We start from the raw sequence: 23630 nt of genomic DNA on the forward strand, positions 1-23630 counted from the left end.
AAAGAGCAGTGGGGGAAGGTCTCATAGCATCGTGAGGAACTCCCAAATTCCACTTTCTGATTTGCTTTGAAGACTAGCCCAAGTTCTAGGCATTGGCTCTCCAAACATGTTATTTCTGATCTCATTGATTTCCACAAAGCCCCCAGAGGTATTTACAGGTTGGGCTGCCCCAGCTTACTGGCTGACTGGAGCTCACCCCGAGGACTCTGGCATGTTCTCTGTGAGACACTCGAGAACACGGGGTCTGCTCGGCCCCCAAGGCCCCACTTCAGCCGCCTGTGGCAGAGCACTTGGACAGGTAGCGAGTCTCCCAGTCTTCCTGTCAAGGGTTTTCCTAATGTCTAACTTACATCTCAGTAAGTATTTATTATTCTCACCGTTTTCAATTGTACACTCCTTTTGCACCTCCCCAGGCCAGAGGGAAGAAGCGGCAGAAGGGATGGTTTCCTGCCAGCCATGTTAAACTCCTGGGTCCCAGCACTGAAAGAGACACACCTGCGTTTCATCCTGGTATGGAGATGGGTTAACCTGGATGCTATCTTGGGGCGGTTTTGTTTAAAACTCAACCACTTCTCAGATGAACTAAATAAACTCTTTGGAAAGTCTTAGAAAGGCCTCTCCTTACCTAGAGCAGTTCAAACGGGAACATTTAGTCTCGCTTTAATATTTATCATGAAAGTAATTTAAACCCCGTGGGGAGATTCAACACTGATCCCTCTAGGAATCATGGCGTTAATTTGTGGTTTTTGTGGTGGTGGTATGTTTTGTTTTGTTTCTCGCAGTGTGTCAAGTGATCGCCATGTATGACTATGTGGCAAATAACGAAGATGAGCTGAATTTCTCCAAGGGACAACTTATTAATGTTCTGAACAAAGATGATCCTGACTGGTGGCAAGGAGAAACCAACGGGCTGACGGGCCTCTTTCCTTCAAATTATGTTAAGATGACGACAGACTCCGATCCAAGCCAACAGTGTGAGTGCTTTCAAATTACTTACTCCTAACTCACCCGGACGATTGGTTACTGCGACGTGATGAGATCTTTCCAAACTCAGTTTATAGCAAATAATGTTAATGTTTAAGAAAATACAAAAGAAACTTTTTACAAGATTTGAAAGTTGTACAGCTTTACTTTAAATTCTCGTTCCTAGCTTCAGTCTTACTATCCCACTTCCTGTGAGCAGTGGGTAGGTCTGTGCTGTGACAGCAGCCTGCACCGCAGCCCTAGTCCTCTGTCCGCCGCTGGCATCCAGCGTCTGTCTGCTCACAAGAAATAGCTAGTGATTACCCTGTTCACACACCTACACACCCACAGTTGTTTCACCCTGTTAGAAAAAATGCCATTAATTTTACAACCTCCCCATTTATCTCCCACATATTTAAACATCATCTGGGTAGGAGAAGATAACCTGTTTAAACCTTTTGTTTGGAAACTTTGATGAGATGATTTTTTTTGAGAGCTATATCATGCAAAGACAAATCAAGATCTGTTTGGCTACTTTTAAAACACAGGCTTAGGTCTCAAAAGTATAAAATTTGCTATTATATAACATTATCTCTTGGTAGTTACCTAGCTTTCTTATATTTAATGATAAATATAGCAATAATACATTAAAGAATAAACAGTACTTAGAGATTCTTGTTACTTTTATAAAATGGATATCCTTTCTTCCCACCCTTTTGAGTCTTTCATTCTGTCAACAAAATACTTCACCCTATATGTTTCTTATCATTCATATGATGTTATCTGAAGAATACAGCTTGTCATTTTGGTCTAGTTGCTGGGAGCATGAACTGGGCAGCTCAGTCAAAACTGAGCTACACGAATGACTCAGTGCCGATGGGTTACATCCACTTTGTACTGTGTAATTTCTAGTGATCATCTGGATTTCTGTTTTAGAGATTGTAAAGATGGTTCTAATCCTGGGGCAAAGATGTCCCTCTAGACAGTTAAACAACTAGAGTTTCCATTATAGAGGAGGGAGCACTCTAATAGTCCATGATTTTTAAATTCCCCTCAAAATGTCTCCTGGGTTTAAGAAAAGTGGCAAGAAAACCTCACACAGCACAGCTGCCTAGTGAACAGCCATTTGAAGTTCTGCTGATGGCTGGGCCTAGCCCAGGGCTTGCCAGTTCATCAGATTGCTGGCAGGTACCCAACACATCCTTCACGGGCCTTGGTTAGAGCTGAGAGAAGGTACTTCTCAGACCTAAGAGATCAGGAGTCTATTCTGGGTGTCAGTACACTTGGCTTTTATAGCTTTTAGAATCTAAAATGATGGTTTCCTTATGTCGTATTAGTTTATTTTCCAGCAATGGAATACTTTTTCTCCAACTAAGTGTTATCTAATGAGAAATAGAAGGAACAGGTACAAGCTCTTCTAAAGGGAAGGCCAGCCAGGATCCCGCTCTGAAGTCTTCACTTCCTTTTCCTTAACAGCCTCTTCTAGGACACCCCCTCCCCCACCAGGTTGCCCTCTGGGGATGATGGAAAAGTCACTGTTCTGGAGAAATCTATTTCAAGACAGTAACCGTCTCCTAGGAAAATAGCCTACCAACCCCTAAAGTTAATTGAGTGATGTCTTTTTATTCTTAAAAGACACAACACAGGCTACATAGCTGTTCCCCAACTTCGTTATTTCCAGACTCATTAGCCATGGAAATTCCTCTTTGACCCGGCATGCTTTACCTGCAGTTTCAGTGTGGGTTGTGCTGTTAGAGCCTGTCTCCCCCGAGATGAGGGGCCTCAGCAAGACAGTGCTAGCATCCATCGAGCTTGCTGCAGTGAGACAGACTATCTCTGCCTACACTGTCCAGTTGCGGTAGTTACTAGCCCCGTGGAATTTTTGCACACTTGAAGTGTGACTGATATGACTAGGAAACTCAGTTCTGAATTGTGTGTAACTTTAATTCACTTGGATTTAAGTAGACGTTTGTGGTTAGTGGCTACCATATTGGACAGCATGCTCTAAGAGGACCACCAGTTTAAAGCCGTCCCCAAAAGAAGACAAGGAAACAGCACTGTTGGAACATTAAGTATAAACCTTTGAGAAGAGAAAGTCGTCTTTCTTTGGGTCATTGCTGCCTTACACAGTGGCCTTAGGGGAGCACAGCGCCTGTGTACTTCAGATGAAGCCCCCAGCACGAAGGCACTCACTCCTTTGCTACGCGCTCGGGGAGTGTCTGCTGTGTATTGAGCATTAGCGACACCAAGATAAAGACCGTCTGCGCTCAAGGAGCCTGAGAGTCCAAGAGGGGAAATTCTATAGATTCAATCTAACAGTCATTATAATGGAGGTCTATAGATACAGATATATTTTGGTTAAAGAGCCCACAGCTAACTGAGGAAAGATCAGTCAGGAAGCCGTCACAGAGAACATTGGAACTGACACATGAAGGATAAATTGGAACAGTTTGCCAGAGAGGCTAGAGTTGGGGATTGGCTTGACAAGAATGTAGTAGGAAGGAGCTGATTGTTTGCGTCAGTGTATTTCAAAACGTGGGCTAGGGAGATAGAATGCTCAGGAGGTTATTTCTCTAGTCCGCAGCTTCAAAATTGTAAAACTATTACCAAAAAATTACTTATGACTTTGTTTCTATTGCTGGGGGGTTGTATTTTACTAATTTGATCATCTGGACAAACCCTTGTCTAAATAATGAACGTGTGTAAAACATCCTGGAATTAAAGGTCTCTCCATTTTATAATTCTGAGAACAGTTTTTAAAGATGAGGAGCCTTCAGAAAGTTTGTGGAAGAATTCCATGATCTTTCAGTCCCCCTTTTTCATGAATTTTTGTACAATCCCAACCCCCCGACTTCTCTGAGAAAGTTTATGGTTGATGTAAAGCGGTTTAAATCACCTGTGAAGGCAAGAAGTACTGTTTTGTTTTCCTTTAATTTGACTTAAAATAATTGCTCCTCAGAAATTTGAAGAGTTGTGGTTACTTTCAAAGAAAATGAAATACAAAAGGATAGTTACCCTATTTTTACACAAGTAATAGGCATATTATAATTTTTGTAATATTTTTTGTAAGCAGCATAATCCCATAGTGTATCAGTTTCTTGTGAGCACTAGGTGCATAGTATATGTGGGTGTGTTTTATGCAAAAAAGACTGTAATTGTATCAGTAACTATGCAATCAATTCAGACTAAATGTATATGGATTTTTAACTTTAACACCAGTTTTTGTTGAGAAATTGCATAAGCCTCAAGTCAAAGAATTGATTTGAGATCTTTTTTTATACCTTTCTAGAGCTGTAGAAATGAGTCGGTGGTTTGTAGACTTAATAAGTCAGTGAAAGCTGCATACATTTAAAATGATCACTTGTGGTTCTTTGGCCCTTTAAGTATTATTTTCATATTACTGTATTCTTAGACCAAATATTAATAGACCAAATTTCCTTAGCTGATGTTGCTCTCTAGCCTTTAATAAGTCCTTATTGCATGTTGTTACTAGTCAAATTTTATTCTCACCTACTTAATTTGCATTATGTTCATTTTATTCCTCATTTTTCTTTTTTTAGGACCCAATGTTGTCTTCCAGTGTGAAAGCACCCCAGAGACCCACTATCCAAGTTTGACTCTAGCGTGGAGGCAGGGCAGCCAGCCCTGATCCAATATCTCCTACACAATCCATTTACTCGTCGGTGTGAGAGCCACTTGGGATTCTCGCCTGGTGTTTATGGTTCACAGTTAAAATTTACTTGTAACAAGTGAAAGGATAGTGGGTCTTTGTGTGGCTTTCCCTGCTGTTCACTCTGGCATCTTGTAGCATTCTTCTCCTTTTTCTTTGGTAATTGTAGGTCATTAGCATGCATATTGAGTTTGCCCTCACGTGGTGGGAGCTCAAACACACAAAGACCCACTATTTGCACACACTGTTCTCGCCGGTTTGGAACGGGCTGCTGTGCTTCTCGGATGCTGTTGCCATATGTATCCCATTACAGAGTCACAGACAATGTGCTGATGTGTTGCTATTATGTTTGATGTAATTCCAGTCACAGTGAGCTGGCCGCCGGCTCACTGTGTGCTCTGCCCCGAATCAAGTCCGCATAGTTAGTAGATCGCTTTCTGATGTGCCGCTGTGCGCCCCAGGGTTCGGTGTCTGCAAGGCAGGAACTGGACATAGTCTTTCCTCTCCTTTCTGTGTTCAGAGGGTGAGAGCACTAACGTCTCTCGGGAGCTGTCCTTACCTCACAGAAAAGCAGGCGGGTTGCCCTGGCCAAGCTGTGACCAACGGGCTGTGCAGGCCCCTTGAGGGTCCCGGGGTCTGCACTGTACTGGGCCCGTCCCCTCTGGAGCTCAGTGTATAAGCCTGATGCAGCATGGGCCGTTAGCTGACGATTCTTCCCTGACGACCAAACGCAGGGTGCTATTTTGAGGACGGAGAAGCTCCCAGGATTGGTGATGAACTGTAAAAGCTTCCTTGGCTTGGGACATTTATTTCAACAATACATTGTAAAATCAGAATGCTTGTTATCTAGTGTATATTTGAATCAGGTAGCATATGCCCCAGGTAACAAAGGGCATTGCTTGATGTTCCTGTATTTAGTATTCAGTAAAGATCATGAGGAATCCCTGCAGAGTTCAGATACCCCTGGCGCAGGCCTACGGACTAGCCAAGAGTGACCTGTAGCCAAGGAGAGAGATGCCGTGGAGGCAGGCATTCCTCTCTGCCATCAGCCTCCTTAGGCAAGAAGATTGACTTTCCCACCAGGGAGTTCTGGCTCAGATGTGGGCTTCAGGCACATTGGCTAGTCTGGCATAGGATTTTGTTTCTTTTCCTTCAATGGAAACCACATTAAAGATAATACTCATGGCTATTTATAAATGAATAAATGTGTGTGTACTTAGCTGAAACAGAAGTGGAATTTTCGTCGACAGTATTAAACTAGATTTGAAAATCAATGAGAAGCTTATGCAATTTAAAATGTTTACAAACGCGGTGCAATCTACTGTTTACGAATGTCGAAGTATTATCAGGAAAAAGTGTGCATACAATCAGAGTCTTAGTTCCTCACAGAGTTCTTCAAGGAAAGGAAAGTCGGCTTTGAGGCCTCCAAGATTTTGTTAGAGGCGGAGTTGTGCAATATTTATGTTAACGTGTCTATATGTTTTGAATGGATTGTTATCTCAGCCATACTTTGCCCAAATCATAACTTTACGACACTTAGTTAAAACATCACATCGCAGAGTTCAAACGTCTGTGCCCCAGAACCCCTCCCATTGTTAGGATGCACGTGTGCTGCCTGGAGTGCGAGTTGCTAGTTACTGGACCACCTCAATCTCTAGCACTTGGCATCATCACGATACTTTTATAAAATACGACATCAAAAGGGAAGAAATAAAATCATTTTATAGGTGGAATAATGGACTTGCCTGCAATCTTCAAAGGAGGGCCATACTAAGATTAGGTCTTGCTGAGTTCAGCTGACCCTTCAAACTTTGAGGTTACCTCGTCTTGCCTCCTCATATTTTCTGAACTTTCTGCATTTTCACCCTTTACTGAAGTTCGGGTTCATGGCAGTTTCTCTAAATCCATTTAAAGCCCCCAAGATAAGAAGGCAAACCACTGTTATTTAGCCACATGGTTTGGCATAACATTTTTTCCTGTCTAATTTTCAATTTACCTAATACACTGATTATTGCAAAAGTAATTTAAATGTCTGGAATCAATACACTGGTAAATGTAGATGATCGAATTTAGCATCCATTATTAATTTGAAGACACCACGTTCATCACCTATCTAAGAATTAGATCACATACCAGCATATAGTTAATGCGCAATGTTGGTGTAGGTGTTACGTCATATATTTGAGAGAAAGCTAAAAATGAAACTGTGACGTAGAATAATAGCCTCCACCCTTCCTAAAGTGCATGCAACTCTCCGCAGTACCTCATATTCCAGTCCCATTCTCTGTTCTCTTCTCACAGTGTGAGAGACGCTTTTAAGTTTGCCTAGCAAGCGATACGAGAGGAAAGGAGTCTATTAGGGGCATAGAATTTTAAAATGGGAGCACAAGTGATTAAATCTGAACCCTGTCAGAGCCAAAGCATCGAAATACGGATTCAAAACTGCTTATGTGATTTTAAAACACGTGATGAAACCTGGTGATTTTCCAGCAATGAAAAAAACTCATTCTAAAATCAAAGCAGATTTTCAGAGAATCTGACATTTTAATGTTAAATAAGCCCTATCGTATGGTTTCTCTAAAGCTTTATCTTTTAAAAAATCATTTTAAATCAGTACAATTAAAAATCTGCTATCTTAATGTCTTAAGATACAATACGAAGCCTGATAGTGTAAAATAAAGAAACCAGGAAAAGGAAATGTAGAGAGAGACATGCCAATTCCCATCCAAAGCTTTGTTTGCCAAGTTTTCTTCGAGTGAATTTTATGGAGCTGCACATTCTTGTACATAGAGCTATAATGGAAATGCCGAGAGGCTCTTGCTGAAATGGCATTGTTGGGTGCCTGCTGTGACGTTACTGTAATGTAATAAATTATTAAATTGTTGCAAAGTGCTGCTTTTGCCTTAAATTTTATTTTCTGTGTCTTGAAAACTGGTTTTAAAAGTATTGAGATTGTGCTAATGCTGGGCACGCTTGGCATGAGTTCATTTGTTTTTATTTTTACAGAATTGTAATATAACTATGCAAATGTGTGTATTAAAAGGACACAAAACTACTTGATTTGTACTGTGTGTTTCTTTTGAGGCACCCTTCGGGACCTTTGTAATGGCCTATTCGTAGTTGGAATTGATTGTCTTTGAATTTTTACTTTTCCTTAGCCCTAGTCTCTGGGTGGAAGCCAGCAAATTGGTTTAAGTTTGTAGGGGCAAAGAGAGCTTTAAGTGGTTAAGATTGAGATCATTTGATTCAAATTAATCACATGTATCTCAAAAGTGAAAGAAATTTCTATTGTAATATATTATGACTCACAAAAACTAAAGGAAAACATAATGTTGTACAATTTTTGCTCCAGTTTCCTCTTAAGGACCTAGCGGGGGAAACAGAGAAATTCACCTTCCCTGGAGACATAGAGTATGTACAAAATAAAGAGTGGAGAAGAAGCTACAGTGAATGCTTGGGGGCACCAGAGTTAAGTGGAATATTTATTATATACAAGTACTCAAATTGATGTTCAAAATCAAACTAAGTAATCAAACTGTGGATCAAAACCCAACTCATCTACCAAGACCTCGTATAAACAACCTCTTTCCAAAAAGCCTTTCCTGGTTTCTGGAAAGTCATCCACAACTAACATGTATTGTGCGTTTCCACAATGTCATTCAGAGTGCTAGGTTCTGGGGGCACAGAAATGAGTGATAATCAGCTCGTGTTGGCCCCTAGTAGCCTACTACCAGGTGAGACGATCTGGCCCATGAGCAGGTACATGCTAAACACAGTGGTAGAGATGCACTGAGCACCAAGAAGATGCTACTCTCATTGGACAAATTAGAGAAGACTTCTGCAGGAGGCTCCTAGCAGGTCCACGGGATAAGAATAGGCCAGAATGGGGCATATAGATGGTGGAGACCAGAGGACAAGACAACGGGGGCGGGGAGCATGTGCACATGTGCAGTTGTGGGGGGTGAAGATGGAATATGATTGATTTAAAATAGTTCAGGATTACTTCACTGGAAGTGCAGAGCCAGGAAGAGTGAAGATGGTGAGACATTGCAGTTTCCTGGGAAGATTTAAAAATGATTGAAGTGACATTGCGGTTATTCATTGGACTGCTAACTGCCAGGTCAGCAGTTCAAACCACTAGCCACCTCTCAGGAGTAAAGTGAGGCTTTCTACTCCCATAAAGAGTTACAATTTCAATGACCCTCAGGGCCATTTCTACCCTTTCCTATAGGGAGGACTCGATGGCAGTGCGGTTTTCGTTGGTCCCCTAATAAAAGTGGTCCGAAGGGCGCTCTAGGGATATGTCAAAGGTGATTCTGCATATGTAGCCAATGTGGAGACAGGAGTGACGCAACTATGTTAAGGAAGCTTGAGAGGGGGATTGATGGGATGTGAGGACAAGTGGAAGGATCTGCTTGATTCTCAGGTGTGCATCCAGGTGAAGGCTGGATTAATAGTGCCATCCATTGAAGAAGAGAGTAAGAGATGTGGGGAAAAGGTGAGTTTGGTTTTGCCTAGAACGTACGGAGTACCTATAGAGCCCGCAGATGGAAATTATCAAGTTATACAGCTTCAGGTGACTGTCCACAGGTGGAAGAGTACACATGTCGGTGGCTGGTAGGCAATGAAAGCAGATGAGGATTACTTAGAAGGTAGAATGGGAATATCGGGATCGAATCACAAACCTATGGAAACAGGGAGCAGAAGGATCTAGGAGAAAAGTGGGGTGATTCTATCTTGGGAGCCAAGCTCACCGCCATGGCGTTGCTACTGAAGCTTTCTGGAAATGTGAAGTGTTACAGGATGTGTGTTGTTAGGTGGCCTGAGTCAGTCCCACCTCCTAGCAACCTATCTACTGTATATACTCGTGTATAAGCCGAGTTTTTCAGCACATTTTTAATGCAGTATGGGGGGTAAAATTAGGTGCCTCGACTGATACTAGAGTCAGCTTATACTCTACTATATTCGGTACATAGAATTTAACACTCCCAGGTCCTAGGCCATCCTCACAATTTACAGGAGAGCTGGTTGGTTCAAACTGCTGACTTTGTGGTTATCCGTGCATAACCTACTGTGCTATCAAGGCACCCGAGAGAGAGAGAGAGAGAGAGAGAGACCGAGACCGAGACCCCAGAATGATCAGTGAATGCCCACTCTGGCTGATGGATAGCGGTTGTAAAGAGAATCCTTGAGAGCTTCTAGTGAGGCAAGGGGATTAATCCCATACACCGGTAATTATGAGATTTTGAGAAATGCCCATGGCCGTCAAAAAGAATCATACTGAAGTTTAAGTCATCAAATTTGGAGATTTGGGTAATAGTAAGATACCGCGATGGCCCTGAGAGTTGTTAGAGAAGGGTCAAATCCCTGGGCTTCAGGAGAGAGGGGAGGGGCACTTGGATGATGGAGGTCAGAAGATAATAGCAATGAAGGGTAGGTGGTGGGATGGGTTGATCAAAACAACCTTGAGGGCGGGAAGGGGTGGGGTGGGCGGATGCCGGGGGCAGGACAGGTCTTTGAGACAGTAGAGGAGTCACGGCCTGAAGCTCCATGGGAAACTAAAAGGACACCAACCCCTTGCCTGTGCCCCTTCCACCCCCTCCATAGCCGGTATGTCGGTCTGAAAGGGGAGTGAGCTGCCTTTCTGGGGAAAGCCTGGTTTCAGCTGGAGGAATGTGAGGTCGTACTCTGAAGAGTTTGAGGATGTGGAGGGGCTCTTTTACATGGGACGAGCTGGGGGAAAGGCCGCTCCAGGGAAGAACTGAGGAAGGAGACAGCTATTGCTGTGGAGTTTTGTAAAACAGGTGCGTGGCTGAACACAAGTGACCACAAATAGGCTAACATTGCACAAAATACTGTGGTTGCATAATTTGTTGAGGCCCCAGAAAGTATCTGGGGTGCCCTGTGGGCACTGGCAAGGGCTGCCCTGAAGGCTGAGCTGAAGGCTCTGCTCCCAACTTGACCCTCATAATTGGGGAAATGACTTCTTACTGTGCTTTTCATAGCAAGAAACCCGAAGAGGTTTATGAAGCAATAGAGACGGTCCTGTTCTGGGGAACAGCCAGCACTGGGTTCAAAGCAGGTGTGACTGGTTCCCTAAGTCCCCATTGTACCTTGGCTTCTTCCTCCATCATCTTCCCTTTGGCTCCGTCAAAAGAGACCTGTCCCCTCACTCTCTGGCCTTCCCTACCTCAGCGCTTTGGCTGTAGCACAAAGACACTTTGCAGAACGTGTGCCTGTGAGGGATGCATATCCCCTCCTGAGTGACTTGACCAAACGTGGGCCACGCTCCGGCCCCATATTGGTGCCTCCAGCATTTCATGATAGACACGGGAGGAGACAAGAGCAACTCCGGGAACTGGTTCAGCAATGGAGAAACCATTGGACCAGTGAAGGACCCCTTTCACGGGTCACCGATTCATAACAAGAGAAAAACAACAGTGCTGAAGTACCAACAAAAATAGTTGTATGGTTGGGGAGGGGTCACCACATCATGAGTAACTGTATTAAAGGGTCATGGCATTAGGAAGGTTGAGAACCACTGCATTGGTCTTTAATTAAATAAGGAAATTGTAAAAGCCTGCCTGCTTGGCCTTGACTCTAGAAAAATGCTTCCTTTAAATAAAAAAAAAGTCCATCAAGTTAAGAGGCAGGCGATGCCAAAGCTTCCAAAGGGAAAATGACTCGGGAGCCGCGGAGCCATTGACTATTAGAGGCGATAACAGCGCCTCGGGTTTATTAAGTGCTGTGTACACAGTACGTAGGGCAAAGGCCTTGTGTGTTTGAGGAGCCTGCAAAAAGTTTGTGGGAGGAAGTCGGGGTGGGTGGGAATGGAGTTCTTTGAAGCCTCCTTGTATCGTCTTCTGATTCTTTTCATCTAGACATTAAAATGTGGTGTACTGGCTGAACGTTACACAGCTGGTTCATAGAGTGAGGGTCCACCTCAAGTGGCCCGGCTCTAAAGTCTACGCTTTACCACCACACTAGTGTCCGAATAGTGCCCCCTTCCCACACAAAAACAGAGCAACTACCTGCTGACGCAGCCGCAACGCCTTGCAGTGCGAAGAGAGGAAATCCGGCTACACGTCATTTTCTCTCTGTAAGCGAAGACGCAGGAGATTACTGCGGCAGAACAGAATGTAGAAGATGAGGATAAGAAAGATAGGAATCGGATCCAGAAGGAAGCAACTGTCTTGGTGGGTTTTGGGGGTTGGGTTTGCTTTTGTTTCTGTTGCAGATGGGTTGGCCATTGGGATGTAATTGACATCCCAGACATATCACCCATTTAAATGAAGTTGAACATGGCTGGTCCCAGATATCCTAACTTGGGCACAAAATATTGGGACGCCATGACCTCTTCACCCACACACTGCTGGTGAGTCCAGTCCGATCCTATAGGGCCATCTGTCTCCTGTGGAGTAGCTGGTGGGTTTGCATCAGTGGACCAATACTTAACACCCTGTGCCACCAGAGGAGCCTGATAACATGCATAGACCCCGGAAGAGGGTCTGGAGTATTTAACATTCAGTATTTTCAAGTATATCCACAAACATGTGCATCCAAAACCTCAAGCTCTTGGTTTCTACCTCACAAAAGCAAATCCCCTTCTATCCTCAACCTGACTTCCCTGAGCTCCACCCTCCCGACCCACCCCCCAATCAACCCCACCCTACTTTCTGCCTCCATATGTTTGCCCATGCTGAAGAGTTCATATAACATGAGATCTTTTGTCATTGGATGACTTCACTTGGATAAGGTTTCCAAGGGACATTCGTGTTGTAGCTTGTATCAATGCTTCATTGTTTGGCCGAAAAAGAACTCGTTGGAAGGCCCAACCACGTTGGTGGGCGTTTGGGTGGTTTCTGTCTTTGGGGCGAGTAGGAATGAGGCTGCTACCAGTATTCCTGAGCAAGTTTCATGGGGGCGTGTGGTGTTGTTCTTGGGTACAAATACGCAGGACTGGGATTCCTGGGGCATGGGGTAATTCTGTGTCTCACTTGGTGACGAACTGTTTTCCAAAGTGGCTGCACCGTTTTACATTCTGACCCACAATGCACAAGGGTTCTGATTTCTCCACCATCCTCTGCAACGTGTTCTTGTCTGTTTTGTTGTGAGTTCTGCGGTGGTTGCTTTCGGTTGTGACCACTGTAGTGGGGGTCAAGTGGCCTCCCATTATGGTTTTCTTTTTCCCCATTGTGGTTTTCATGGACGCTCCCCTGAGGACTGATGATGGTGAGGATCTTCCCCGGTGCTTGTTGGGCCTCGGTATCTGTCCAAAGTCTTTGCCCATATTTGAATTGGGTTTTTTGTCTTCAGATTCACTCTTGAAACTTGGTTTTCAACAAGGACCCATGACGAGAAATGGGCTTCAAAAGAGACGGGTCCGTGCTGTGGTCAGACGGAGAAAGCACTTTGTCTTTTTTCCAGGAGATTCCGGCTGGCGGTAGGAAGGGTCGCAGGAGAGCTGCTTGGTGTCGTGGTTCCATCAGCTCACGCCTGGTGCTCAGCCTCATCTGTAGAGTGAGGGTAGCAGTACCTACCTTGTCTGTTCCGTGCGGTCCACGAATCATCGCAGTGCAGCCTGGGAGTAGAAGGGGTTGTCTGTGCACGTGTGTTTGTCCTTGGTGTTACTGAACAGCCTGCTGTATCCCCCTCCTTCCCCATTCATAGACAATAGAGCTGCCGTGGTGCAACAGAGAAGGCACTCCACTGCCAACCAAAAGGTTGATGGTTTGAACCTACCTGCCGCTCTGTTTCTATATCGGTGTCTGCAGATTGGAAAACCCTATGAGGCAGTTAGTTCTACTTTGTCTATAAGTTTACTGTGAGTCGGAGTCAACCTAAGGGCAGCGCAAGCTCAGTGTCCAACAGCAGCTTCTAGAAATGACAGCTGCCGTGTACCAGGCATCGTACTGAGCATTTTGTGTGCTGGGCATTCACGTGAGTGCGTGGTGGCATTGGGACTCAAGTCCACACCTGGCTCCAGAGCGCATGCTCTTAGCAGCCCTCCGTGACCCTCTTCGTTAGTGGAGCTGCTGGTATCCCGGCCCCAGAAGCAGAGCAGTCAGCATTCCAAATGAGAAGATAGTATGCAGACAGGCCAGGTGAAGTGACTTCTCCAGGTGCTGGGTGGAACTGTGTCTGTGGTCTCTGGGCCACCGTTGTCATCTTTTAGCCCGATGAAGGCAGAGTCAGGCAAACAAAAACCAGACCCACAGTGGCCACCTCGATTCTGACTCCTGCTGACCCCTTCGGACAGAGTAGAACTACTCCTTAGGGTCTCTCCCGCGGCACGTCTTTCAAGGAGCGGACAGCCTCCTCTTTCTCCCAGGGAGTGGCTAGTAAGTGTGAATCACTGACCCTGCGATGAGCAGCCCAGTGCAACACCAGACCTCTTGTCCCACTCAGGCAGTACTGGCAAGTTAGTGATTGTGCATTAGACTGCTAACCATGAGATCAGCAGTTCGAAACCGCCAGCCACTCCTTGGGAGAGAGACAAGATTTTCTACTCCCATAAAGAGTAGAAAGTGTGCTTTTCATAGCCCACAGGGGCAGCTCTCCCCTGTCCTGTGAGGTCGCCGTGAGTCAGGATGGACTCGATGGCCGTGAGCTTGGTGCGTTTCTAGTGCAGCAGGTTGGGGCCAAGTGTCCAGTGATGATGCCGTCACGGACACAGTGAAGATGTGGGCTCTGTCATCTTAGCCCTGGGGAGACTTGAGGTGTAGCAGGCAGGTTATGTAGTGACGACGAGACCTCTGTTGCCTCAGGAGTGTTGCACGTGGAACGGGCACTGTGTCTAACTGCTGTTAGATATGGCTGCTAACGGTATGTGCATCCGAAGCGCCACTGCGGGCATGTAGTCGTCGGGGGCTTAGAGGACGATGTGGGCTTGTTGGCTTTTTCCGTGCCTCTGATCAGCTTAGCATGCCGAGCGCGCATCTTAGAGCCCTTTACCCCTCTAGAATGCAGCTCAGCAGGCATAGTCCCAGGCCAGCTTTAGACAGGCTGTCTTTACTATTTTGCCTCAAGTAGGATTACAGTGTAAGCACCATTTAAAATGGCCTGGCATTTCAGTGTGTAAGACTGAATGAAGAGACATTGATTTAGGGATTTGGTAGCTCTAAATTCCATGGTAAGTCACTTAACCAGCAATTTTCAGATTTGCTACACAGATGAATACAAAAAAGACAAAACCCCACTGCCATCGCCTCCATTCGGACTCACAGCCGCCTTGCAGAGGGTGTCTACGGAGCAGATGGCCTCTCCTTTCTCCTGCAAAGCCATGGATGGGGTTGAACTGCCAACCTTGCGGTTAGCAGCCCCACACTTACCCAGTAGTGCCTCTGGCACTCCTTCCACATCGTAGGCCATGATAAAAAGCACTGCTGCTATGTATTGCTACAAAGTATGGCTATTAAGGTTTCAGCTGACTCTTACCAGGGTTTTTTCCCCCAAACACAACTGTCAGTCCATAGCGTGAGACAAGTTCCCCCAGGAACCCTTCCCTGAGCGCGCAAGAGTGCCTTCTAATACAGCGATTCCAGCCGGGCCAGGGTGGTTCCCAGCAGGGCGGTCAGCTCAGAAGGTGATAAGTCCAAAGGTCGTCTTGTTTGATTTTCTCGGACGACACAGGGCGATCACAGGGGCTTATGAAAATAGTTTAACAAAAAGAAAGAGAGGAAAACACCTGGGTGAGCAAAAGCCAGGGCAGTGGTCTGTCCTGGGGAATTTCCCCCTCACAGCACACCCGCGCCTTCTTCGGAGCTCGCGAGGACTGTTCAGGAGAATTTCCCCCAGCAAACCTGACCCAGCCCCTGAGGGCCCCGTGCCGCCCCACCAGACTAATCAAGGAACGTGATTCGGGTCCCCGCCCCGGCTGCCTGCCATGTGACGTGGTGTCAACTGAAGAGCGTAGAAATCTCAGATGGAAATGGCACCTTCGGAAGGGGCTAGACCTAGCTGACCGAGACTGGGGGGGGGGGGGGGCTTCACAAAGTCCATGGGAGAGCGGAGTTCAAAGAGCGTGCCATGCACCCGTGAACTTCACGGAGAAGCAATGACATTTGCTACGTTGGGTTTAATAAGTCTGTGTGATGTGGGAGCGGTGCTTTCCGGCCTGGCCCTCGCGCTGGTGTCCGTTATTGGGCGGACGGGGAGGCACTGTGCACGTGTTGGGATCAGGCCTTGTTAGGTTTAGAAGTCTGTTTCCAGTGAATGGAAACTTCTGGTACTCGACATCGCTCCCTAACACTCCCCATTGCAACGAGCGCTTAACTCCGCCAGTTAATCGGTGCCGCAAGCACTCGCCTGCAGTGTTAGCTGCTTCTAATCTTAAGAAGGCAGTACTTTTGTCTACCACAGGGAGGGCTTTGCTGTCCTTTAGGCCTCTGACCTTTTCTCTAGACTCAGAAATAAACCAGTAGCATTTTTTTGGAATCCATTCGCCCTTGTCCACTGAGCTGCTCTTGGAAACCTTCTGCCTTCTGATAACCAAACATTTTGGCTTCCACTGAAAACACCCGGGAGCATCTTCCATGTGTGTTGACATTGGCAACTCAGCACCAGACGGTGTGCTTGACAGGCACCAACCTGACACGAATATTTACCAAATTGTTTCGGAATGAAACTCCCCAAAGTAATACAATGATGATGAATTCTGTAACTTTACGTTGGAAGCCGGGTGCCGGCAGCATACTTGATAATCCATATTTGCCAACTGAATGCCAGGAGTATTCTTGTACAAAATACAACATCCGGTAGTCTCCCAACGCCCTGACCAAACTAAAGTGGCAAAGGCAGCCCTTGACTCAATGGAGTCATCTGGATTTGTTGTGCAGCTCTGGTCTCCTCACCGAGCCAGGCGACAGGGAGCCTGAGAGCCACTGTGCAGCTCTCGGCCTGTTTAATTCAGGACACAGAGGCCAGCCTTGTTCCGGAGGTTGTGCTGCTCTGGAGGGCGAGGGCTTTCCTGGACTTCTCGACATCACTGGACAGGCCCTCTTGGTGTGTAAGCCTCACAGATTGCCTTCGGTGCTCCTTTTGGGATCCTCCCCGTCTCTCCCCTCACCGTTCTTGTCCCCTTCTTCTTCTTCCTGGGCTTGCTGGGACTGCCGTGCAGAGCAGCGTCCCGAGCGTGGTGGGCGCTGGGCTTCATAGTGGTTATTCACAGCTGCTGTATTGGACAAATGCGGGAGGTTTCCTCCTCAGGGAACGCCTGGCCTGAGAGCTAGCCACGGTCTCCCCTTCTCTCCCCTTCCCGTCCCACCTGCTTCCCAGGAAGAACCTCTTTGTCAGGGAGTCCTCACATAGTCTCCCGGCACCTCCATTTTCAGGTCCCATTTCCTGCAGCCCTGAGTTCACCGGAGCATGTTTCATGGGTCGGGCCCCGGGGGATGCGGCAGGTTATGACACGGACGAGAATTCCTGCCTTCTCCCCACGGGACATTTGAAACGGAGGCGCTTGAGATGAGCAAAATCCACTCGTAAACAATGACGTCGTCTCAGTAGGATGCGTCAGGAGAATTGCGTGCAGGCTACGAAAAGAAGAAAGGTTACGAGGAGCTGGGCCGGAGCCGCCAGAGAGGCCGGCTCAGGGCTGTTAGCAGGAAGGGTGGACAGTGCAGGTGCAGCGGGGCGGCGGGGAGGGACGGTTTAGGAGTTTGGTCCTAGGTGTTAACCTTGACATGCCTTTTAGACTTGGGAGTGGAACTGCCGAGTGGGCAATCACAAATCTGAAGGAATTCAGAAGAGGTATTCAGGCTGGCGTCTCCCTGTGGGAGTTTATCAGTCCATACATGATATTTAGAGCCACCAAACTGTGAGACTAGAGAGATGTTCTGAGGAGTACTTCCACGTGGAGTCTGGGAAGTTAAGGAAGAACCATCCAAGAAGGCTGGACAAGGAGTGCCCCGTGAAGTGGAGATCAAGTAAAACAGGCCAGCTAGCCCTGGTGCTGTAGTGGTTACATGTTGGGCTGCTAACCACAAGGTCAGCCGTTTGAACCCCCCAACAGCTCTGTGAGAGAAAGATGAGGCTGTCAGCGCCAGTAAAATTTACAGCCTCTGAAACCCAGAAAGGCCGTGCCCCTCTGTCCTGTAGGGTCGCTGTGAGTCAGAATGGACGGGCTGGCAGTGGGTTTTGCTTTGTGTTTCCTGCTTATAAAGGAAGCTACCTTTAAACTAAAGTCAGACAGCTGAGAAACATGTATGTATAATTACCCAGCCATAGTCAATCATTTTCCCACATTATAATATTCTTTTTGATATCCGTTGGAGTTGGTACTGTAGACTTGTAAGTGATCAGCTTTTGAAAGTGTGCTGTGGGTCTTTAAAGAGAATAATTTTTTTTATATGTATTCTATTGTATATATGATCATGTAATTAAATTTATTTCTAGTGTTTAAATCTTTTATACATCTACTCATTTCCATTGAAAGTTATATTACAATTTATGGCTATGATTATAGAAGTCTCATGTAGTTTTTTGCCCCCATTTTGCTAGTTCTGTCAGTTTTTATCTTACACTTTTAATTTTTCTTAGAACCTAAAGATCTGAATTATATATCTTGTCAGTGAATTGTTCATGGCATTATACAGATTTTTAAAAACTTTCTATGGTGCATTAGGTGAAGGTGTACAGAGGTGCAGATGATGTAGGTCAGAGTTTCACATTCAACAGCTGACACATACTCTGAGTCAGCTCATCAATGCAGTCCCCTCAGTGGAAATTGACACATACTCTGAGTCAGCTCATCAATGCAGTCCCCTCAGTGGAAATTGACACATACTCTGAGTCAGCTCATCAATGCAGTCCCCTCAGGGGACCCGCCTGTGTCTCCTGCTTCCTTCCACCCTTCCCTTCCTAATCTTCCAAACGTGCTTCTGGGGTAAATGCTACCGTTTGCATCTTAAATGGTTGACGATCTTCATACAGAGGTGAGTTCCGCTCCAGACCTAACTGGTAAGGGCCATGCTGTCGGCGGGAGTCCACACGTCTCTTTCCAACCAGTGGTCTGCGTTCTTCAACCAGTTCCAGTGTCGCCCCCTCTCTAGGTAGGACCTTCTCAGGGGACCCTTTTGATCAGTTGATAGTAGTAGTCCAGCCCCATCGAGTTCTTCTGGTCTCAGGCTTGTGGAGACTGACGCTTGCCTGGTCCATTGATACACAGATCATGGCTTATAAGCGCCGTACGATTCTCTTCACTCTTCTTCCCTCCGGGTGGGAGAGACCAACAGTTGCGCCTTAGATGGCTGCGCACGAGCTTTATGACCCCCAATACCACTCACCAACTTAAGATGCAGGACGTGGTCTTTGTGAATCACGTTATGCCAGCCGACCTTGGTGTCCCCTAAGACTGGTCCTGAGCCCCTAGACCCAGCGACTCGTTCCCTCCAGGTGGTCTTGTGTCTAAGATGTTCTCGTGACATAGCCCTCTGTATGCCCACCACACTCACGGGTACGTTTGCAACAAAAGATAACGCATCTCTACAAATAAATCTACTCTTGCAACCACACACACACACACACACATACACACCAGTCGGCAACAAAAGATAACACATCTATACAAATAAATCTACTCTTGCAACCACACACACACACACACACACACACACCCCAGTCTGCAACAAAAGATAACGCATCTATACAAATAAATCTACTCTTGCAAACACACACACACACACACACCCACACCACACACCAGTCTGCAACAAAAGATAACGCATCTATACAAATACATCTACTCTTGCAAACACTCACACTTGGCAAAATGGTTACTCAGTGGGCTGGGATCCCAAAAGATGGCAATTGGAAACCACCAGCCACTCGCAGGGAAGCAAGCGGGCTTCTCCTCCTGTACAGAATTACAGTCTGGGGAACTCAGGGTGACTTCAGCCCTGTCCTCTCGGTCGCTGTGAGTCGGCATGGACGCAATGGCAGGGAGTGACTTTGGGATCCATAAAGCTGTCCCGGCAGCATGCTTTCAAGTTTGCGGTTGATTTGGGTTTCTCACATTTCTGTGTGTTAGGCGTGTCTTTGAAAACAGCCGATCAGCCCATGCAAGAGTCTTGTCTTTGAACTGACAGAGTTGAAGTATTCGCATTTTGGGGGGCTATCTAATATTTTAATTGATAGCTACTGATTGTGTGTTTCCTGCTGACACTCCATTTTCTTTGCTGCTTTTTGTTCTACGTCTACAGGGACTTCTCTGGGATTAACCGGGTCCTGGGTTTCCCTGTACGGGTTTGGAAGTTATATATTCTATTTCCATTTACGTCACGTGAAGCTCGCCTCACCAAGTCTCGTCTTGATTCTCCGTGTGCTCGCAGAGGTCTCCTCCCTCCGTGCATGTGCCTTTTTGTGTTTTCAGTTCACCTAACATGCAGCGCTTCCCCACTAAGTCAGTCATTATTAGTGTGGTTACTTGAGACCAGGGGTCCTCAAACTTTTTAAACAGGGGCCGGTTCACTGTCCCTCAGACCCGTTGGAGGGCTGGATGATAGTTGGAGAAAAAAACTATGAACAAATTCCTATGCACACTGCACCTATCTTATTGTGAAGTAAAAAAACAAACGGGGCAAAAACACCCAACGGGCCGCACGTGGCCCGCGGGCGCAGTCTGAGGACGCCTGCTTTATACTGCCAGTAGCTGTTTGCATTGACTCATATTTACTATTGTTTCTCATCTCGTTTTTTCCTATTGAATTTCTTTCTTTGGGAAATACTTTTTTCATCATTCTTCCATGTATATGCATATAGATGTATACATATGTTATTAATGGTAAGTGCTGTCAGATGTGTGAAAATCACTCTCTCTGCACATCTTCTGCCCTCATCCATTGTCTTTTACCTTCTATTGTCATGTTCCGTGTATACAGTGTAATTATGGTTGCTATGTGGGGATCCTAAATTTTCCTGTTTTTATGATTTTTTTTTCCTCTGTGGTGTTCTCCAGCCTAGATGGGGATTTATTTTATTTTATTCCCCTTTCTGGTGTCCTTGTTTCTCTTGAATCTAAGGGATTACATCTTTCGCCAACTCTAGAAAATTCTCAACCACTATATATATTTTTGAACCCCATTCTTTCTAGTCTCCCTCCTTAGACATCCATCAAATATATGTCAGACTTTGTCCTTATGTGCTCTAGGTCTTCTAAACGTCATTTTATATATTTATGTTTTCTTCTTTTTTGCCTTTATGGATTGTGTTTGAAGTAATTTTTTTGAAGTGATTTCTTCAGCTCTGTTTTCGGATTTAGTCTTTCCTTCAATTTATTTTATCTTAATATACATAATCTGTTTATTGTTTCCATGATGATATTTGTCATTTCTATTTGTTTTGTTTTTCAAATCTGCCTAGTCTGTTTTGTATAGATTGTTACGGGTTTATGCCCTTCATTTGTATAACAGAACATGCATTACCTGTGCCGTGTATTTGATATTTTTTACATATACACAAGGGCAAGTCATAAAGTTCCAGTTCAGACGTGCACAGTTTATCCCATACCAAACGTGTTTCAGCATGTCTCTGCGGTGTGTGTGACTGCAGACAGGTCCTCTCACTCATACACTTACCTTCCAGAAACAAGTCCACCAAGAACAGTGACGTCTGGTGGCTCTGCCAGGCCCGGTCTACATTCAAGGCAGAGATCCGCTCTTACAGCTGTTTGTGGGGATTCCCAAGGGATAATCTGGAGAGATTTCCTTGAAGGACTCAGGAAAGTGCGGAAGTGTTGAGAAAACTAGAAACTGCGTTACTGGGGGCCAGAAGTGGTGCGGCCGAGGAATTTCGTTGGGGAACCTTATCCTCTCTAGCCCACAGCCTAGGTTTGGCGCCTCTGGGTTTCCTGTTCGTCCTTAAACACAGGAGGCTCCCCAGGGTGGGGGGCGGGAGGCAGCCTGCAAACGCAGCTACAGAAGTTCCTAATTGCCATTTGGGCGCTGAACATTTGTTTGTTTGTTTGTTTGTCCGGGAACCTATGGGCTAGAGAGATGGACAAACCGCCTTCAGAAGTGTGTCGACCTCGATGGGGACTTGCCAAGGAACAATCGCTTCCCGTGTTGGTGGTTTCGCTTCATAAAGGTTTCTATGATTTTGGTAACAATACGGTTTTGCGTTCCCTCGCATGCACTGCAGAGACTGCCCCGTCCATTGTCTACAAATGCAGTCAATAGCACTGGCTACCATCATTTTTCCTGAACAGATACTTGCGGGGATGAAAGGATGGCACAAAAATCAGTAACCAGGGCAGCCCTTTTTATTCGAGTGGTTACATGTGTTTATTCTGGCCGCCATTAGAAGAAGCCTCATCAGCCCATGAAGCTCACGGTTTTGTAAATATTTACTCTCAAGCACTGCCAGAGAAAGTTTTAATAACAGTCGAGGTGAAATCTAGGTGGAGCAGAAGTCTTGACGCTGAACATGGCTGACTTCAGGAAACACCAGTAGTGTGGTAACCTCAGAACTCCCCTCTGCTGGCTCTCCTGGGAGCCCCCGGCAAGGATGATCCCAGCCTCCTCACTAGGTGCTCGGCAGGCACAGCTCCGTGCCACACGCCCACCCAGACCAACAGACGCGCCTCTGCAGCTCTCTCTGGAAGTAGAGACCACAATGTGACCCCCAGAACAAGCTGGGTGGTTGGAGCATGCTGCGGCGCTATGGGCCCTGCTAAGCTGCACCACACCCCCCCTGCCCTCGTCCCTGCCTTCTCACGGAGGGGAGTCGTTTGTCCAAGCTGTAGGCCCCGAGAAACTTCTGAAAACCGTCATCTGGAGAACGAGCCGACCTGCAGGCCTGGATCTATGCAACTCCCACACAAAGCAGAAAGGGAGAGGCCTCCACCCAGCCAGGCTGACCCTTGCAGTCCCCCCACCACGCCTGTGCTCATTGTCCCTTCTGGGGCTCTCAGGACATCCCCGTTTCCCCAGACTGCACCTTCTCCCGGGCCTCCGCTGAATGTGATCCGTGGGGCCTCCTGTCTCCTCTTCCCCCACGCTTCCAGTACCCACACTCACTGCCTCAGAGCTTGCCAGGCACCCCGCTGCTCCTTTGTTTTGTCTGAGGACAGGCTTCTTGAGGTTCTACCACGTGACTGTCCAGGGCAAGCCCCCCCACTCCTGGCTGCATGGCCCCAGGGCTATGTGGCTTCATGTTTCTGTAGACTGGCCCTGGGCCACTTCCATCTGCTTCTCACCAAGGCCAGGTGCAGCTGCAGCTGATCTGAAATCGGGGTAACTTTATGTAAGGGGCTTAAGGCCCCCAACCTTACTTTTCAATTTCACTTCCATTTGCAATTTAATTTTATTTCTGTTGTGTTGCTTGTGTTGTGTGTGTGTGTGTTTGTTTCTTGTTTAATGCCAAGCCTCACCCGAAATTTTTTTTAATTGATTTTAAGGGCGCACGAATGGCTCTTGCCTTGCAGTTTCGAAAACATTGGTCCAGAGCATGATTCATTTGATCGTTTTAATAACTTGGAAACCATCTTGAGATGGTGAGAGGAACAGAGGTTCTTCACGTCTCTGCTAAGGCTGGGATCTAGGGGCCCCATTCCTGAGCACTCTCTGCTCAGCCCACAGGGCTGACCACTGCGGCCACATCTGAACCCGCTGGTTCTGTCATGACACTGCAAGGATAGGCCACAGAAAGCATGGAGCGTGGTCCGGCTTTGCTGCTGTGCATCCCTGGGCCGCAGGTCTTTAAGCCGGCCCTCGGCAGGTGTGAGCTGCAGAAATTAGCCACGCTCTGTTTAAAAGCCGGCGTTCCAGGTTGAGTCTACAGACCCAGCACACCTGCTGGTAAAGATCTCTTGTCTCCAAAGACAACTGAACTGGCATCTTACCCTGTACCCCATCTCTCCGTAGGGTGTGCTGATCTCCAAACCCTGGACACCATGCAGCCCACTGAGAGGAAAAGGCAGGGCTACATCCACGAGCTGATCCAGACGGAGGAGCGCTACATGGATGACCTGCAGCTCGTGCTAGAGGTGAGGGGCCCTGGG

The 23630-nt window shown here is 46.5% G+C and overlaps 1 protein-coding gene across 6 annotated transcripts in view; it reads left to right on the top strand.

Annotated features, from left to right (window-relative positions):
• ITSN2 (intersectin 2) overlaps nucleotides 1-23630 on the top strand; it is a 173583-nt gene that overhangs the window by 134557 nt on the left and 15396 nt on the right. For 5 of the 6 annotated variants that reach the window (XM_075557041.1, XM_075557040.1, XM_075557039.1 and 2 more), the window contains 3 exons: nucleotides 414-510; nucleotides 783-974; nucleotides 23494-23615. In XM_075557041.1, the coding sequence (XP_075413156.1) occupies nucleotides 414-510; nucleotides 783-974; nucleotides 23494-23615 (411 nt within the window). Of the gene's footprint in view, nucleotides 1-413; nucleotides 511-782; nucleotides 975-4523; nucleotides 7670-23493; nucleotides 23616-23630 lie in introns of those variants that run through there. The other variant, XM_075557042.1, reaches the window with a different exon arrangement.

This window comes from Tenrec ecaudatus, chromosome 8 (genome assembly GCF_050624435.1).
Source record: "Tenrec ecaudatus isolate mTenEca1 chromosome 8, mTenEca1.hap1, whole genome shotgun sequence".
In the NCBI taxonomy this organism is placed as follows: domain Eukaryota; kingdom Metazoa; phylum Chordata; class Mammalia; order Afrosoricida; family Tenrecidae; genus Tenrec; species Tenrec ecaudatus.